The following is a 20,461-nucleotide window of genomic DNA, read 5'->3' on the forward strand; positions in this document are numbered from 1 at the left end:
TAAATTAGATATTTCCTGTTGGCCCCTACCCACTATGTCACCACTAATTTCCTGTGGGCCCCTTCAATGAGGAGGAGGGCCCCCTGGAAATTACAAATACACTGTAGGACCCCTCCCCCTGTGTCACCTTTTAAATTGCAGGAGGGCCCCCTTCCCTAACTGCCTCAGGGCAGGTAGTGGCAGTGGTTGTAGAACTAGGCATTACCTATATTACCTCACACCTCACGGGCAAGCATTGTCCCTCTGCTCCTCTGCATAATCGTTTGGTTTGATCAATCACCGCACATCTTGCTTCAGATTTGTTGTGAGGTCACACAAAGAAAACTAACACTGATTAGCTGCACTGCAACCAATCAGTGTTGGGTTAAGGACACACGGTGATAAAAACAGAGTGAGTGGAATGTGATTAAAAAAATCACATTCCACTAGACCAATGTTACTCAATGGGGTCGCTAATTGGATCAAGAAAACAACTGTAGAATGCTGCGGGTGGACTGCGATTCATTTTCACTTGCACTCATACAAGTCTATGGGTGCGAGAGGAACATCACACTGCCCTCTCATTACAGCAGAGTACAGTGCGATAATCGCATCAGCTGACAATGGAGAAAATGGGGAGCCGCATCCTCCCTAGCTGTGCTGCGTTTCCAGGATTGCATCACAGTGGCATGACACTCTACTTACACTCCAGCAGAGTCATGCAATGCACTCACAGTAGTGCTTGTGTGACCCCAGCTTTAGACCACCCCTGTGCAGAGATTTGAAACCCATAGAAGAGGAACCAGAGACGCAGGAAGCAGGTGACCATGGATCATCAGATGGAGTCTCCTCACAGTCAGCTACCAGCTTGCCTGTGACTTTGCTGGTGTGGCGCCCCTGACCTGGTCAGGCACCACTGATTACTGCACTCAGGCTGGGTCAGTACAAACAGGTAATCCTAAAGGCTGACTAGGGTGTGGACACACAGACACTTAGTAACCAGAAACACACACAGGTTAGAGGGGACCCCTGGGCAGACCCAGGAAGGGGGCGTAGCCCTCGCATCCCAGCTAGTGGTGGGTAGTGGGACTGGAGACAAGGAGTTGTGCAGTGGTAGTCAGAGGAGTAGGAGTGGAGCAGCCGAGTCTGGAGTTTAGAGCAGAGGAGCAGGACACTGTCAGACCCTGCACCTGTAGTGGCTGCTGGCGGGGGAGAGCGGCTACCCAGTAGGGCTGCCTTTAAAACCACCTAGTGAAGAGGTGGCTGAGTAGGGAGACTACCGGTAGACCAAGCCCGCACGGGGAAACTGGTCCCTAGAGCAGGAACCCATCTACTCGGCCTGCTAAACCTGCTGGTGAGGGTGCTGGATGTACCTCACCGAACCACACAGAGTCCACAGAATCAACAGCAACGAGGGGGCCCATAAGGAGGATCGAGCCTGGAGCCATCTTATCCTTGGTCCACGCTGTCGGCAAACGGGCCAGAAAGGGCAGAACAGCAGTTGTGACTTCCCTGGGTGATTCCCGCAGTACTACAAGTCAGGAGTCACCCCAAAAAAGAAGGGCTAGGAAGGCGAGTCAGCAGTCACCCATGGATCAGCCTGAAGGATACCTGGTTCATCATAGCATCGCCCGGGTTGTGTCACGTTACCATCAGAAAAGTGAGTAAAAACCCTGAAAGACATTGCTGCCTGTGTGTGAGTTCTTCTGCGCCCTGTGGTACTACATACTTACACTGAGCCCCTGGGGCCAGCTTCACTCTCAGGAGGCCATAACATCAGACTGCATTTACCATCAGCCCCAGAAGCTCCCTAAACTGCAGTGGCGGTCACCCCTGACCGCAATTACCAAGAGTGGCGTCACGATTATTATTGAAGTTAACCTGACCTACCTGTGGCTAGAAGAGTTCCAGCACGTGAAGACCCTGAGGCGACCTGCAGGTGAGCGGGGCTTCACACTGGCTGAAGTGATCACACGCACACCGCTATCGTAGCAGCGGTGCGTGCGATTTACAACAATACAAGCAGCAGCAAGTGATGTGAAGTGCAGCGTCGTCACATCACCTTGTTGTTGTTAAATAGTGCTGTAGGCTCCCTGCCGGTCCCAGGTAAAAAGTAAGGCACGCACCCTCGGTGCACACGATTAGAATACTAGGCAGGGTAGGCACTAATATATGTGCAGGAGCTGCAGTGTAGACAGGGTGTGGGGCCCACCGGAGGATTCTCCGGTGTCCCGGTGCTCCAGTGCGACCCTGGGAGGAGGCATCAAGTGTTGAACTGGGATTCCTTGGGCTCACTCTTTATATAGATAATGTCATTTTAATCCTGCCATAAAATACATAGGACAAATCTTCAGTGAGGTCTAATAGTTTTTTTGTGTGAAATAAGGTAGTGGTGTAGTTATAGAACTTTAGTTGTCACAGTAACAAACAGGACCCAAAGCCATGTGCACAGTCTGTTTTTTGTTTTTTTTTTAATGCATTTATTTGTACAGTTACTGCTGCGGACAGGTCGGGCTGAACTCCAGAGCTCAGCCCTGCCTGTCCGCAGCTGTCATGAACTGAACCGCAAATGCTGGGGAATGATTTGGTGCTCACGGTTCAGTCCAGGCTGCACTTCGGAGCTCAGGTGAGAGCTCCGGAGTTCAACCCAGTTAACCGCAGCCAGGACTGGTATTACTGGCGGTTCCTTCGGTAGCCAGTCTGACACTGCTGACTAGTATGCTATTGCTGCACTGATGGTTTTATTTTATTTTTTTAAGCTTAGGAGACCCGTTGATGCAGACAAAAGCTACACATGGGCCCCACCTGGGGTTTCCAACTGTTCAGAGGGCCATGGCATTAAAACCAAAATTTGCATTTGTTATCTTTGCTAACCTGGACAAGTTAGGAACACTGAGAGAAGGCAGGATTAAGGTCCAGATCAGTGGGAGGACAAAGGACTGAGTGATGGGCAGTGGAGGAGCAGAACGACTGCACTGAGAAGTAGGGAGAAGACAAACTATTTCATCCAGAGAGTTCAAGTTCTGGAAACTATAGAGCACCCTATCCGAGGACAGGAAATAAAGTACAATGCTACTCTTCCCAACATGCTTTACATCACAAAATTTCTATCAACAATATGTTATTACTACCTTATTACATAATAGTGCTACACACTATCCATGAAACATCACATTACAGTTCACGCAATACAATATAATGCACACTACATTACAACAGTGCAGTTTGTGTCTTCAGGGAGGAATGTGACTTTCAGGCTCCATCTTTAGAGCGGCCTACATTTAATGTGTATATTGGGTGATTAGAAGGTTCCCGGTTGTTCTGGAGACTGGAAGGCTTCAGCTTCGTTGGGTGAAATTATCTTTTGGTACGCTCATTCGTTGGGTGAAATTATCTTTTGGTCTGCACAAAAGATCCTTATTCTCGGTAGCACATTGTCCTGTGTGTACAGAACCTGCCCTTCTATGACTAATGATAGCCTAAGCTCACTGAATGATTTAGTAAAGATCATTCAGTGCGCATCTATAGTGCCATCTGCTTTTGTGAACAGGCTATTAAACGACTGCCGATCAGCAAATGAGTAGTTGATCGGTGCCCATTTAGTTCCGTCTGTTGACTAGTGAGTTTTTGATATTGCAGATTTTTTGCACCTATTAGGTAAATTGGAATACTTGCTTTTTTATATGCATTTTTGATCTGCGTTTTTGTCTTTGCTATGTGATGTTTTAAACCAAGCTGTTTTGTTTGATACATCCTGATATTTGGCTTTGACAGAACTTTGTTAGTCATATGTGATTTACACTTAGAAACACACTAAAAACGTATGTGGTTTTTTTACCTGCATTTTTTTGCATCTAATATTATTCTACCTGAAGAATCTGCACATAAAACTCAATGTTAAATTAGAGAAATTGACATTTTGCACATTTATTACGTACCGCCGGTCAGTTTACTCTGCATTAAAAAAAAAGCAAAAACACAGTGGGCATACGATTTCTATAAATCCCATCCACATTGCTAGTAAGGCTGTATGTATATCATAGCTCTTCAAAACAATACATTTTGTAATATATTTGTATTAGATGTATAACTTCTATGAGCGCTTCTCAGTAGGGATCACATAGTTCTGGATTGTTATGCAGATTCTTCTTCCTTTTCTGATATGTCTGATACTACTTTTTCCAGGCCAGAAATCAGACAAAATGAATGGAAGTTTTCACTAGGCACCTGATGGTGTGTGTGGACGTTTTGGAGTGAATGACAGCTGCCTGAGCATGTGACCTGAAGTAGTCTCATGCCAACTGAGCTGACAGTTTCATTGAGCAGTAAAAGCAGGGGATGACACCTTTTGTTAGTGAAGTGCTGGCGATCTGCATTTCAAAAGCAAAGGGTTTAGATAATCCAATCACTGACATGGACAACTGAAAAGCACCAAAATTTGCATAACAAACAGATGCCAGATGGCCAGTACAGCTTTGTAATTGCTAAATGGGCGGATACCTACCATGGGCTGCTCTGACACTTGGTTTCTATCATTCACTTCAGCAGCACAGGGTGGAGAAGGAAGGAGGCATGTGAAGTGCTGGATCACAGGCTACTGCAATGCATGATTGAACTTGCAGTTACAGCCCACAGTAAGCCTGGGGAGAGGACGATTTTAAACATCAGAGCTGTTGCAGGCACCAAGTTATGCTATCTGCATGATAAAAGGTTTATATTATTATAATAAGAGTATGGATGCATTTAGTGACATATAATGGCAGAATTGATGAATAAAAAATGAAATTAGTTAGGATAGTGAATATCATCTTTAAGATGCTGCATTTTAAATTACAGGGTCAAAAAACTCTCCAAAAACTCATCATGGGAATGAATATAATTTTTGCAAGCCTCATTAACGTACAGAGCACAGTGTCTGCCGCAGAATCATTGTACATTTCATTCATTACAATGCAATCCGAGAAATCTGCAACTAATTCTGTAGGAAAATCTACAATTAAACACATGTAGATCTTTATAGGACAGTTCATGAGTGCAATATTAACTCTGTGTGTGGATCTGGCTTTAATTTCTTTATAGCATAAAACAGACTTTTTTTTTTACTTGTTCTGATGTACAGCACCATAAATTATATTTAATAACAGGATGCCAAGAATGCAGAACAATACACAGCCCTGTCCTCCCACATTGTGTGACACCAGAAAACAATCTCTCCTTCCTTTTTTGGAGTCAGAAAATTATGCATTAAATGGTTACAATTCCAAAATAGTGCATTTATAACACGGGGATTCTTGAAAGTATTTTTTTTCTTTTTGTATTCCCTTTTTTTTGGAAGCATCCTCTAAATCTATGCTGACACTCAATGTGCCATTTATCAGCTTCAGGGTTGATGCACACTGGCAGACCCTGTACAGCTTCTTTATTGTGGAACTGTACGGCCCCCTGCATTGCTGAGCGCTGTCTGTTGGACACTGTGGCGCAGCGCACAATTTGTATTCTGTCTGATTTCAAATTCTGTTGGAATCAAAAAGCTTTTGTTTCTTCCCGAAGGAAGAAATCTATTTCATATCAGCCAAACAAGACTCATCCCAATGTAAAAAAAAAACAAAACAAAAAAACTATCAGCAGGTTTGGTCTCTTCTTTATGAAGTAGCGGAGTAGTCTCTCTTGTGTGGCTAATAGCCTATTTTCTTCTGAAGGAAAGTTAATTTTCACACCTTTAAATAAGTTTCCATACACAGATATTTTCATTTGTATGATACAGAGGTACAGTAAAGAATTATGCCCTGTCTGGTCTATAACAGAGCCATACAAAATGTGTGCATAAGGGCTCCTGCAGATGAGTGTGTATAAATCTGACACCACACTGACCCATATTATTAAACAGATAAATGATTTTTCTCTTGGTCCAGCTTTCTGAGAGGTCAAATGGCAGCATGCACTACTTTTGATCCGATTTACAGACCAAAATAGTGCATGTAAATGACTGGCGGCTCCTGCTCTCGTCAGATACTCGGAAGAATACAAGGAGCAGCACTTGGAGCCAATCATGTCTGCGATTTTCAAAGCTAACTACCCCCAATTTTCATACACTAGTCTGCAGCCAGCCTAGGTACTTTATTTTTTGTGAAAGTCTTGTGTTGAGTTGTCCTCCTCAGCTAAATTGATGGTGTCCATTTTTCATTGAAGTATGGACCATGTAATATACAAACTTATTGGTTTCTCAACTGAAAAAGACAGGTTCTCCGTAGGCACTCTACACCATGAATCCTTCATGGAGGTCTCAAGGAAAAGGGCACCTATGAACCGAGAATGTTATCTAAAAATGGGATTGATTTACAAGACAAATGCATTTTAATCACTGGTGGACACAAACAGAAAAGGGCCCCTGTGCAAATGAAGTGATGACTGAGGGACCACCGCGGTAGAGTAGGTTACAGTAACAGACGAGTTGACAGATCAAACCAAGATGAATTTATTGTGGGAGGGTTACATACACCGGCTGCTGAGCAGCAGGATATAGAGATCTTGGAAGTATGAAAAAAACACAATATACAGTTGAACTCTTTAGCTGAAACGAATAGCTCTGTCGCCTCAACGATCACAACAACAAATAATACACAACCAACAGATTTTCCTTCTCTGGCCTCTACCCTAACTGGTCTCTACTTAAGAGGCCATGTGGACACCGCACTCTAACGATGGAGGCCCAAACTAAATCCTAACTGGTGCACCGGGATGCAAACTTATGACACGGTGCGGAGCACCAATCCTCTCTTGGAATACACAGCCCGTTAGTGCGCACTTCTCTCAAGTCGAACAGAGGAGGATCAACTTCCCTCGGGTGGTGGGTCAGCTGGGCTCGTCCGGGCGACATCTTTTACCAGGTCGGCTACCGACTCTCTGGGACCTCTTCTCAGGGAACATCCTGGTACTCTCTAAACTCTCATCACTGCTTTTTCCCTCACTTTTCCTGCTTGACAGAACCAAAACACACACACACACACACACACACACACACACACACACACAGGCATGAGCCAGTCCATTGTGTTCAGCTGGAGGAGCCATGTTCCCTTAAAGACACAGTATATCAAAGTGTCTTGTTGTGGTTACACCTGCTACACAAAAACAATATATGGGCCCTTTGCAGCATAAAAATGCACAATTCCACCTCCTTTAGAGATAGAAATGAGCCCCCTTACCTCTTGGCCCCCTGTGCGCCTGCACTAATGATATGTCCACCCTTGGGTTTAATATTCATCTAATGCCCTTTTTGGTCTCTGCTTATTTTTTACTATGGTCTTTACTGTTGTGTTTTCGTTTTCCTATGCACTGTAATTTCTGTATTACAAAGGAAGCGTTATGTCTACAGACTTGAGTAGCTAAATGATAATTCTGCTTGTATTCACAGGCGTCTGTCTTTGTTTCCATGATTACAACCTTCAAAATGATAACTCTTTTTTAATTTTTTTTCAGGCATTCCAAGGAAATAACAACTTCCACATTAAGATATGAAGAATTTTTGGATGCAGAACTTGAAAATTATTTTCTATTAAAGAATTTCTGAATGCTATAAAAATTACTATTCACGAGTGTATAAAAGCTGATGGTCATCCGATCCCTAGAAGTAATGAGTTTTTGTTTTTTTCATTCATCCTCGTTTTTTCTAGATATATATATGCTTATGGCATAGTTCATTGAATGCAAAATATTTTTGTAGTAAGATTCTTTAAAAATTTCTTCCACATACTGGCTATATGGAATGAGGCGTGTTTTTTGGCATTATTATAGGATGTTCACTCATCAAGTTCTTTCAAGTTCTTAGAGTTCGCTGTACCTCACAATGCACAGTAAATAGTTTTCCTATAAACACCAGTTATGTTAGGTGGCGTGGCATCGAAGATACTTTTCAAGCAAAGTAATACGTTCTTCAAGTCATGCAAAGTCATCCTATTCTTGTCTAAAATGCAGAAGAGAATATTGCATGTTCTGATATGAATCAAATGTTTTAAAACTTCTTGGAATCACAAAGAAGAATTATTCTTGTTACTATGATGAATTGTATTCGTTGGCCGCTCCGATTTACCCACCAGAAGAGGACAGTATGGATTCCACCTCTGCTGTGTGCAGTTGCCTTTTTGATCTATTTCTTCTATTTTGGCCCAGACTACTCAAACCCAGTGGATCCTGTTGATTATATTGATACAAATGAATGTACTTGTGGACTGTGCAACCAAAAAACCCTAAGGACTCAATGGTTTAATCAACATTTCAATGGATCTATTGAACCTTTACTTGTAAGAAAGGATCAGGTCATACCTGACCATGTTCTCAAATGGTGGCTGGTGAGTATAACCTAATACTTTTTTATGTATGATCATTATTCTTAACATGTATGCTATACTTTTAACCCTTTCAAGACCGTAAGTTGATTCAGTCTCATTGACACCAGTTTAAAACTATGGAATAAATGTTTCACTTGGTCCTCAAAGGGATAAGGGAACACATCGGGCAAGATGGATATAATGTGGAATACCTGGAGCGTGACTCTGTTACTGGTATAATTATTATTTTTTTTTATTTTTTTTTTAAGAATACTTGTTTTAACCTCTTTGCAATGCTAAAAACTGAGCCACCATAATTTATATATCAGTCTTGCAGTATAAATCCCACCTAGGACAACATCTGCAGAGTTTGTTCTCCCCATGTTTGCTTGGGTTTCCTTCCACACTCCAAAGACATACTGATAGGGAATTTAGATTGTGAGCCCCAATAGGGATAGTGAAGATTATATCTGTAAAGCACTGTGGAATAACTCGTGCTATATACAGGTGCATCTCAATTTTAAAATATGATCAAAAAGTTAATTTATTTAAGTATTTCAATACAAAAAGGGAAACCTATATTATATAGAGTCATTACACACAGAGTGATCTATTTCAAGTGTTTATTTCTGTTAATGATCATGGCTTACAGCCAATGAAAACCCAAAAATCCTTATCTCAGAAAATTAGAATATTATATAAGACCAAGTGAAAAAATCATTTTAAACTCTGAAATGTTGGCGTCTACTGAAAAGTCTGTACAGTAAATGCCTCAATACTTGGTCGGGGGCTCCTTTTGCATGAATTACTGCATCAATGCGGCGTGGCATGGAGGTGATCCGCTTGTGGCACTGCTGGGGTGTTATGGAAGCCCAGGTTGCTTTGATGGCAGCCTTCAGCTCGTCTGCATTGTCGTGTCTGGGGTCTCTCATATTCCTCTTGACAATACCCCATTGATTCTCTCTGGGGTTTAGGTCAGGGGAGTTTGATGGCCAATCAAGCTTTGTGATACTGTGGTTATTAAACCAGGTATTGGTACTTTTGGCAGTGTGGACAGGTGCCAAGTCCTGCTGGAAAATGGAATTTCCATCTCCAAAAAGCTTGTCGGCAGAAGGAAGCATTTCTGTAGATGGCTGCTCTGACTTTGGTCTTGATAAAACACAGTGGACCTACACCAACAGATGACATGGCTCCCCAAACCATCACTGATTGTGGAAACTTCATACTAGACCTCAAGAAGCTTGGGTGTGTCTCTCCACTCTTCCTCCAGACTCTGGGACCTCCAAATGTTTGAATGGCCTTTTCTTAACAATCCTATTAATGCTGCGGTTATCCCGGTTGCTTGTGCACCTTTTTCTACTACACTTTTTCCTTCCACTCAACCTTTCATTAATATGCTTGGATACTCTGTGAACAGCCAGCTTCTTTATTAATGACCTTTTGTGGCTTACCCTCCTTGTGGAGTGTGTCAATGACTGCCTTCTGGACATCTGTCAAATCAGTAGTCTTCCCCATGATTGTGTAGTCTACTGATCCAGACTAAGGGCCGCTTTACATGCTAAAGCAATGTCATTGGGGTCACTGAATTTGTGACGCACATCCGGCCGCGTTAGCGATGTCATTGCATGTGACACCTATGAGCGATTTTGAATAGTTGCAAAAACATTCAAAATCGGTGACATTGCCAATTATCGTTGCAGCTGCAGGTACAATGTTGATTGTCATTCCTGCGGCAGCACACATCGCTATGTGTGACACCGCAGGAACGAGGAACCTCACCTTACCTGCGTCCGCCGGCAATGAGAAAGGAAGGAGGTGGGCGGGATGTTACATCCCGCTCATCTCCGCCCCTCCGCTTCTTAGTGATGTCGCGGTGACGCCGAACGCACCTCCCCCTTGAAGGAGGGATTGTTCGGCGGTCACAGCAATGTCGCTGAACAGGTATGCACGTGTGACGTTGCCGTAGCGATAATTTTCGCTACGGCAGCGATCACCACATATCAGTCGTACGACGGGGGCGGGTGCTATCGTGCTCGACATCGCCAGCAAATGCTAGCGATGTCGCAGCGTGTAAAGCGGCCCTAAGAAAGCATTTTAAACGCTTTGGAAGCCTTTTGCAGGTGTTTTGTGGTAATTATTCTAATTTTATGAGATAATGACTTTTGGATTTTCTCTGGCTTGAAGTCATAATCATCAACATTAACAGAAATAAACACTTGAAATAGATCACTGTTTGTAATGACAGTATATATGTGTTTCCTTTTTTGTATTGACTTACTGAAATTAACTTTTTGATATTCTAATTTATTGAGATGCACGTGTACGTACGCATGTACGTACATGCATACATACATATATACTGTTTTGGACAATGACAGAAAATATTGAACACATTATTAATTTAACAGCTCATTCTGTGGCTGTTACCCTGTACAATATCTGAAAGTTTTTTCACAGAAACCGTTCTTTTACCAGAAATACCGTTTTAATTTCTTCTCTGAAGTCCCCCATGTAGATTTGTAATTGCTAGCAAGTTTCAATAATTCATATAAAAAAAAGGAGCATGGTGAGTCGGCTACATAAAAAATAGGACAGATTTAGATATGTTCAGTATTGAAGTGTATAATCTCACATTGTTGCCTGTTTCAGGTACAGTGATCTCCCAAGTATTTTTTGCTGCTTTTTGTTAGCAGTTTAGAATACCAGAGAGCATCAAACTTGGTTCTCTTAGGCCCAAAGGAACTGATTCTAAGGCTGGGGCAACACGGGGATTACAGCGATCCCCTCACATGACACTCGGCTCACGCTGGTAGGACGCCCTGGCAAAACCAGGTAGTCACAGAAGTAGTCCACCCTCCTTGATCACACCAAAAACCCACACCCAGGTACAACACACAGCCATTAAAGCCTAGCCACCCCCTTATGACAATAGGAACACACCAGTGGGCGGGACCAGGCGGATGAGAGCCCCCCCCTGGGGATCCTGAGGTGTCAGGGGCGGGAACAGAAGAGTCCAGACAGTGGAACAGTACTGACAGTTGGAGTGTGAAGTGACAGTGGAGTCAGGGGTAGGGGCCCCTGGACTACCTGACTAGGTGGCAGACAGCAAACAGGGCCACAGGCGACGGAGATCTGGTCGCAGAAAATCTTAAGTGGACCGGGGCAGGGTTGTATCCCACCGATGCCGACAGCAGGAATCTGGTTCGGAGGCCGTGCCCAGACAGGGTGCCTGGACCCTAGGACGAGGAAGGTTGCATGCCGCTTGTTAATTAACCAGCAGAGGACAAGATTTTAGGCATTGTTCTCTAGAAGCCCAGAGAGCGAAATGGAAGCCCAACACGAGGGATAGGGTGTCCGTCAGAACCCACAGAGATCCCAAGGGTCAGATTTTGCGGGCCACAGCTCCCAAACATACACAGTACCGGGAGTGGACTTCCCCATTCCATGCGGAGTTGTCCCACAGAAGACACAGAAACTGAGTGCAGGAGGAAGGGACCCCTGTTTACTACACCCGGGTGTGGGAGCCGAATGCACCTGCCCAGAGGCGACCGGTCATTGGCAACTTGGTTTACCACTGGACTTGTGTGCGATTCTTTGAACAGTGAGTACATCATTGACCCCCGGTCCAACCTGGCACGCCACCTCCAGCAGCCATTACTCCCGTGTACCAGGGCACCGGGACTACGTTTCCCCTATCCGTGGAGGGGATCCCATCTTGCTGGCCCGCTGCATCAGCCCTGGGCGCCCCATCACCAGGCAGCGGAGGTGTCACTATCCTTCACCGCAACCCACGGGTGGCGTCACCGACCTCAATCTCCTGTAAATATTCCCTTCCGACGGTTGTGAGGATGGACGGCCATGCGAGCCCGGGTCCGGTCACCACTTGGGATGCAGCAGCGAACCCGGATCTGAGTGGCCCCAGAAGCGGCAGCGGCCCCCGCCCGCAACACCAGCAGTACAGCAGAGCTGAGTGTCATGCGAGTGTCCCTGCGATTGAGGTCCGACCATGCGAGCGGACCTCAGCTGTGGGGGAGCAGGCCGGCTCTGAGGAGGGGAGGGAGGGATTTATCTCCCTCTCTCCTCCGTAGCCAATTATTGCCATTCTCGCACTGCACTCGCGGTACACCGGTGTACCGCGAGTGCAGTGCAATTTTCCTTTTTTTCTTCTCTCAACCCATACACTTGAATGGGTGTGAGAGTGTCGCATTACAATCGCAGTATGCTGCGATTGTTTTCTCGGTCCGATTAGGCCTGATAAAATAATCGCTTATGTGTGCTGACACACAGGCTAATATTGGTCCAAGTGGAATGTGATTTTTTTTTTTTTTGTTTTTTTTGTTTTTTTTTTTATCGCACTCCACTCGCCCCGATTTTCATGTTGTGTGGCTTAGGCTTAAGGGAACACCTTCCATCTCTACTGCAAATGTGCTCATTGCACGCAATACTTAAAATTAAGGTCTAATAGGTAATTTCTGAAATAACCAATAAGAAATAGACCTCATTGGCTTCTAAGCCAGATTTAGGGTGTAGTCAGATGACTGTATAACTCATACAAGAATCGCATTGCAGTGCACGCACTGGCCAGTGTCTCTCCTGACCTGAGTGTGATAGGTTCATGTATTTCTATGCAACTGTCACGCTCTGGTCAGGGGAGCCACTGGCCAGTCCAAATATTGCAATACGATCCTCGCCTTAGTTATATGGTTGGCTGACTACACACACACAATGCTACGCTGCATGCACGCCCACAGCGGCGGCGGGCGAAGAGCGAGGCTGGGTAGAGCGGGGGAAGGGGGTGTCATTGGAGACGGTAGTGGTGGGGGGAGGGGCGGCGGTCTGGCGCCCGTACTCGCACATCCCGGCGGTTGACAGGGGGAAATGTTGTGAATGTCCTCCGAGTGGGTACTGGTGTGGAGCTCCCTCTGGTGACCAGGAATGGTAATGAAGCTTAGTTGGAATCTGTGATTCAGACAGGTGATGGAATTAATTGGGAATCCAGGAAATCCTATTGCAGATCCGCCTAGTTTATTTAGGAGAGGATTATGTGCCTGGCGATCGCTGGTGATAAATGTTCCTGCCTGCTTCTGAAGATGGCTTGGAGTTTTCCCTACTGCTTTTCCCATTTATTTGGTGCCTGAATCTACTCCAGATAAATTTACTGTTTCTGTGCTTAATTGCTGGATTTGCACTTAAGGGTGTTTCTGCATATTCCATTTGGTTCTGTGTTTGATTTCTTGTATGTGAGGATCTGTCTTTCTGCTTTTGTGAGCAGGGCAGTCCCTCCAGCAAGAAAGGGAGCTTGCTCCCTGGTCAGTTTTGGATTATTTGCAGTTTAGAAAATTACTTGTTCTGTGATTTTGTGTCTTCCCATTATATCTGCAGTTCTGTTTAAAGTGTCAAGCACAAGGGTTCCTGATATAGTGGGGGCGAGTCGGTGTGGTCTCTGTATTTTTTATTATCGGGAGATTGGTATTTTGTCAGGTTTTTTTGCTGGCCGCAATCTGTTATCTGTCCTGTCCTATCTAGTAAGTTGAGCCTCACCTTTGCTGATCTATATTTTCTGTGTATTGATTTGTCTTACATCATCATTGTTGTATGTTGGTGGCTTGCTATTTCTTTGGGGACTGCTCCGTGGCAAGTTATTGTTCCTCATTTCTATCTTGAGGTGTAGCAAGTTTCTCAGGCAGTGACTAGGTGTCTAGATGTGTTAGGAACATCCCACTGCTATTTCTAGTGTTGTCTAATAGATAAGGGATTGCGATCAGCTCCGTTTCCAACTACTCTTGTGGTTTATTTTTTCCTTATTAATGGGATTTTTCATGATCATCCACGGTTACCAGATCATAATAGGGAAAGTGGAGCACACAGCATTTCAAAGATGGCGTTGATCTTCTCCCTCTGCTGTGATCTGGACAGTCCAGGGGGCGTGTCCATTTCACAGCAGATGCCTTTTCTATATTACAGTATAGAGTCGGAGCCTGACACTGGTCATCTATTCCCTGGGTGGTGCCATAAAGGAGGTGAGTAACTGTCGTTACTCACAGTAAATCCAAGATGGCAGCGCCCAGGGCTTCAGTAAAACTAGAATTATATTGTTTGTTTATACTTACATTTTTTATAGGTTTTTACTTGTGTTCCCCCCCATTCTTTTAAATGGGGGAAAAATGCTACATAAAGTGCTGCCAGTATTGACATGCTACAGATTCGAAAAACGAATCACAGAAGGAAATGCGCCGTGTGACTGAGATTTTAAAAATTAAAACGTAAGATAAAAACAATGAGCAAATACCATGCAGTAAATGAATAGTAGTAGTACATGTAAAATACCATAGGGTACTTTGATAACACACTGTTGATCAAAAAGTATAAATGTCATCCCACCGCGACAAGGTGTACCCAATCAGGATGGCCCCATCTTTGAAATGATTCACCTCTAGAGATGAACGAACCTGAAGTTCGGTGTTGGCACCAAACACAAACTTTACAAAAAAAAAACAACTAAGTTTGGCGTTTTGGTGCCTTATGTATGCAAATCACTTGTGCGAGCATTGCTGTGCTTGGATACGTGCAGTGGTCAGCCCAGTTCATAGCGGGGGAACATTTATAAAATTATCTCAGCACAGGAACTTCCTTTAACACGTATAACTTTGGAACTTCTTATTACTCCAAGATTTATTCATTAAAATGTTATTTATTCATGGGCAAACCGCTTTAAAATTGGGGGATTTAAAAGAAATTTGTTTTAGTCCTGTAGCATACAGGAGGTGGAGTGGTTTAATGCCTACAATTTTAAGAACTGTTTTCTCTTTTAGCCTATTTTTAAGTATCAAATGATTTTCTGAGAAAAAAAAAATAACATCACTTGTATCGTTATGAAAAGTATTTTTTTTAATGAAATATTTTTTTAGAAACTTCAAGGGTTAAACAATGCAAGTCAAATTCCATGGATCCTAGAGGAACTATTTAAAGTTATTCCAAGTGGGAACCCATATGAAGAAGCGCATGAGAGGCCTTGCCGAAGCTGTGCTGTTGTGGGAAATTCTGGTAATCTCAAGGGAGCAAATCATGGAGAAAAAATTGATTCTCATAATTTCATTATCAGGTAGTTTTGTCTTTTATTATATTAGGATGGTTCATTCAAAAATCTTTGAGTGATTGTTTGCTTTAAAACCAATATATCAATCTTGCATGGAGATTTCTAAATCAGTATCAAGAATACAATTTGGCAAGGCCATTTTATAAGACCATTCTGTCCTAAAATGTCTACAATATATGGCAACATATTCCACAGTACACTGATCATTTACTGCCCCTATGGGACTCATTTTAAATATTTTTATTCACAGTCGCTCAGGAAAAAACTGTGGAAAGAAAAGCGCAGATAGGGTATTACCCCAATATATGCGGGGTGAGGAGCGGGGAGTAATCTTACTCACCAGATGTAGTTGTGACAGTCACAACTACTTTACTCGCGTATACAACTTGATCACGGCTGCAGCCACCCAAACGGCAGATAACAGAGAAGAGTAGAGAGGGGTGATTAAATGCCGCGCCAATGATCACTGTTCAGATGTCAGATTCCTTGTAAAACTGTAAAGGGGAAAAAAGCGCAATAGGGTCTTACCCGGTATGAGGGTGGACAATCAAGACAAAGAAGCACTCACCTGATGAGGTTGTGCCAGTCACAACCCCTTATGATAGCCTGTGAGTGCCCGGTGGTTTAGCTGCAGCCCCGGGAGAGGAATTTTGTATCACACAGGTAGAAGAGAAGACTGGGTTTATGCCGCGCTAAAAACCACTGATGCGTGTAAATTAAAAGATTTCCTTTTTATTGGACAGTTCCTACGCGTTTCAGAGACATCCGTCTCCTTCCTCAGGAAAAGAAATATTACAGCAAGGCCGCTTGGATCTATATATAAGGAGCAAACAGCCATGTATGCATTAAGGACTGCCTGTATGACTCAGAGCTGATGACTCAGAGCCACATGGTAAAGAAGAAGAAGAAAAAAAAAAGGGAAGATGGAACGATCGTGAATAACAGAAAAAAGTGTCTGAAACAGCATGATCCCAAGAGACATGGATAATTCCAACAAAGGGAATACTGAAAAAATAAAAAATAAATAAATGAATGAATAAAGACATGAAAACACTTGTTCCTCGTGTTATTTAATAAAGTCAGGGGGGAAGAGATGTGAGGGATGTGTTTAAGATGGTGTGCGAACCTATGGAGTATAGGTGAATTTATTGGTGTTTAGTCCTCTACTCTACATGGGGATACAGAGATTTAGAGTGAAAATTCAAAACAATGTGTAAAAAAGTATATATATAGAACTATATATGGGGATACAGCGATCGTGAGTGAATATCCAGAGGGACGTGAAAAAAATCTTTTTATATTTATTTATTTATTTATTTATTTATATATAAAACTATAAAGAATGAGGAATAGAACTGCAAGGGCACTGCGATTGAAAATTATTTTGATTAAAATTTTTTATAATGTCTGACAATGACAAAAAAAGCGGGCTCAGTGAGGAAACCACTAAAAAGAGGGGGGGGGGACATTTATATATAAAAATGACGTCCAGGGATTTTTACTTTCTAATGCTTAGTATGCATTCTATTTTTGTAAATGAGACATTCTCCGGTAATAAGTGAGTGCAGAAAAAAACAAACAAACAAACAAACTAGGGCACCTGCACAATAGAGGTGATACAAGTTCAAGGAAACGAGGGGTGACACCAGAGTTCACTACCGTGCAAACCAGATACAATGCACTTGCGCTAGACAAGCAGACAGAGAGGTTTTGTCAATCTAGCGGCAATGAGTGCAAAGAGTGTAGAAAGACAGCAAAAAAAAAGGAAGAAAAAAAAAAATAATAATAAAAAAAATAAATAATATATAGGGGTGTACCAGATGCATATAGCAGTCATTTGCATGAAGAATAAGAGTATTAACGAGAGATGGAGGAACATAGGGGACAAATACAGAAACGCAATAGAAATAAATAATAAATGGTAAAACAATAAGACTATACTTATTGTAGATATATATAGGACAGTGTCAATATAAAAATACATACAATATTAATTCAATAAAACACAATAAATGAGTAAAAAGTTTGTTAGCACTAGATATAAAAACAACGGCCAAGCCACTATATAAAACCAGATAAAAGGGTACTTTATAACTGATGGGGGATAAAAACGAATTAATAAAACAAGTCAGTGACCTCATTTAGACCAAAGGGTTTTAATGTATTTAGTTTGTTGATCCAAAAGGTCTCCTTTCTGCTCAGGGTTTCCATTCTATTGGGGGCATTTGGGGCTATCTGCTATATAGCAGAGGTGCTTTAACCTGCTGGGAGCTATAATATTCTTGATGGTCGGCGCCCTTCTAAAAGTAACCCCTGGGCGTGCAGGTAACATATTTCTAAGGATGGGGTCTATGGGGGGATATTACTAAGTGACCCCATCCTTAGAAATATGTTACCTGCTCGCCCAGGGGTTACTTTTAGAAGGGCGCTGACCATCAAGAATATTATAGCTCCCAGCAGGTTAAAAGCACCTCTGCTGATGAAAAAAACAGCTACCATAATTGGCTCCTATAGATGCGGTCTCAAAAATTGTCTCTGTTGTAAAAGTATTTGCCACAAAAGGACCACTTTCTGCTCTCAGGGGGGCTCAGAAAATTTCCCCATCAGAAGTCGTTTAACATGCCAGTCGGACTTTGTTATATATTTAGTAGACTGTGTGTGCGGAAAACAATATGTAGGAAGGACGAGTCAGGCCCTCCACAATAGGCTAAATTCACATAGGCACAATGTAAAGATAGGCTATATTCTCCACGGACTCTCTAAGCATTGCGCTCTGAAACACAATAAGGGGATGGTTTTTAATATTACACCAATAGAGCAGATAGCCCCAAATGCCCCCAATAGAATGGAAACCCTGAGCAGGAAGGAGACCTTTTGGATCAACAAACTAAATACATTAAAACCCTTTGGTCTAAATGAGGTCACTGACTTGTTTTATTAATTCGTTTTTATCCCCCATCAGTTATAAAGTACCCTTTTATCTGGTTTTATATAGCGGCTTGGCCGTTGTTTTTATATCTAGTGCTAACAAACTTTTTACTTATTTATTGTATTTTATTGAATTAATATTGTATGTATTTTTATATTGACACTGTCCTATATATATCTACAGAAAGTATAGTCTTATTGTTTTACCATTTATTGTTTATTTCTATTGCGTTTCTGTATTTGTCCCCTATGTTCCTCCATCTCTCGTTAATACTCTTATTCTTCATGCAAATGACTGCTATATGCATCTGGTACACCCCTATATATTATTATTTTTATTTTTTTTTAATTTTTTTTTGCTGTCTTTCTGCACTCTTTGCACTCATTGCCGCTAGATTGACAAAACCTCCCTGTCTGCTTGTCTAGCGCAAGCGCATTGTATCTGGTTTGCACGGTAGTGAACTCTGGTGTCACCCCTCGTTTCCTTGAACTTGTATCACCTCTATTGTGCAGGTGCCCTAGTTTGTTTGTTTGTTTGTTTTGTTTTTTTCTGCACTCACTTATTACCGGAGCATGTCTCCTTTACAAAAATAGAATGCATACTAAGCATTAGAAAGTAAAAATCCCTGGACGTCATTTTTATATATAAATGTCCCCCCCCCCTCTTTTTAGTGGTTTCCTCACTGAGCCCGCTTTTTTTGTCATTGTCAGACATTATAACAAAATTTTAATCAAAATAATTTTCAATCGCAGTGCCCTTGCAGTTCTATTCCTCATTCTTTATAGTTTTATATATAAATAAATAAATATAAAAAGATTTTTTTCACGTCCCTCTGGATATTCACTCACGATCGCTGTATCCCCATATATAGTTCGTTATATATACTTTTTTACACATTGTTTTGAATTTTCACTCTAAATCTCTGTATCCCCATGTAGAGTAGAGGACTAAACACCAATAAATTCACCTATACTCCATAGGTTCGCACACCATCTTAAACACATCCCTCACATTTCTTTCCCCCCTGACTTTATTAAATAACACGAGGAACAAGTGTTTTCATGTCTTTATTCATTCATTTATTTATTTTTTCAGTATTCCCTTTGTTGGAATTATCCATGTCTCTTGGGATCATGCTGTTTCAGACACTTTTTTCTGTTATTCACGATCGTTCCATCTTCACTTTTTTTTTTCTTCTTCTTCTTTACCATGTGGCTCTGAGTCATCAGCTCTGAGTCATACAGGCAGTCCTTAATGCATACATGGCTGTTTGCTCCTTATATATAGATCCAAGCGGCCTTGCTGTAATATTTCTTTTCCTGAGGAAGGAGACGGATGTCTCTGAAACGCGTAGGAACTGTCCAATAAAAAGGAAATCTTTTAATTTACACGCATCAGTGGTTTTTAGCGCGGCATAAACCCAGTCTTCTCTTCTACCTGTGTGATACAGATGTCAGATTAACGTATCTTTATTGTTGGCATAGGTCTTCACGTTTCAGGAGCTCAGCTCCCTTCCTCAGGACCGTCGAGCACAAAGAGAAAAATCAAATCTCTTTTTTTTACTTGATTTTTCTCTTTGTGCTTGACGGTCCTGAGGAAGGGAGCTGAGCTCCTGAAACGCGTAGACCTATGCCAACAATAAAGATACGTTAATCTGACATCTGAACAGTGATCATTGGCGCGGCATTTAATCACCCCTCTCTACTCTTCTCTGTTATTCACAGTCACTGCAAGACCAATTTCTCCACTTCCAAAAAAAACTGTTTAATTATTCTTACCAGACTTTAATCAGAATTTGATCAGTGGGGCATAAAAATAAAACAATTCTCTACCTTCTCCATTAAAATCCGACTACACTCATATGTCATCCGAGTGTATGCGGTCTGATCTTTTCACAGACCTATACATAAACTTGCATTGACAATTTTGATCCGATCAGGTCTCCAATTTTTTTCCGCAGACCACATGGTCTGAGCAAAAAGTCAGACAAATGCATGGCCACAAAGAATTTCAAATTTAATGTGGACTATTCGTGAAAATAATCATACAAGAAAATAAATAGTGTGCACAAGCCCTAAGTGACATAATAAAAATTGCCTTAAACATTGCCTAAATAATGTATAATTCACA

General features: G+C 42.2%; 1 protein-coding gene across 4 annotated transcripts in view; it reads left to right on the top strand.

Moving 5' to 3' along the window:
- The window catches only part of LOC142310101 (CMP-N-acetylneuraminate-beta-galactosamide-alpha-2,3-sialyltransferase 2-like), a 121,418-nt gene that overhangs the window by 61,391 nt on the left and 39,566 nt on the right, over nucleotides 1–20,461 (top strand). For all 4 annotated transcript variants that reach the window (XM_075347570.1, XM_075347573.1, XM_075347574.1 and 1 more), the window contains 2 exons: nucleotides 7,459–8,327; nucleotides 15,215–15,408. In XM_075347570.1, coding sequence (XP_075203685.1) covers nucleotides 8,034–8,327; nucleotides 15,215–15,408 — 488 coding nt within the window. In that variant the 5' untranslated portion in view covers nucleotides 7,459–8,033. The remainder of the gene's footprint in view (nucleotides 1–7,458; nucleotides 8,328–15,214; nucleotides 15,409–20,461) is intronic.

This window comes from Anomaloglossus baeobatrachus, chromosome 5 (genome assembly GCF_048569485.1).
Source record: "Anomaloglossus baeobatrachus isolate aAnoBae1 chromosome 5, aAnoBae1.hap1, whole genome shotgun sequence".
Lineage (NCBI taxonomy): Eukaryota > Metazoa > Chordata > Amphibia > Anura > Aromobatidae > Anomaloglossus > Anomaloglossus baeobatrachus.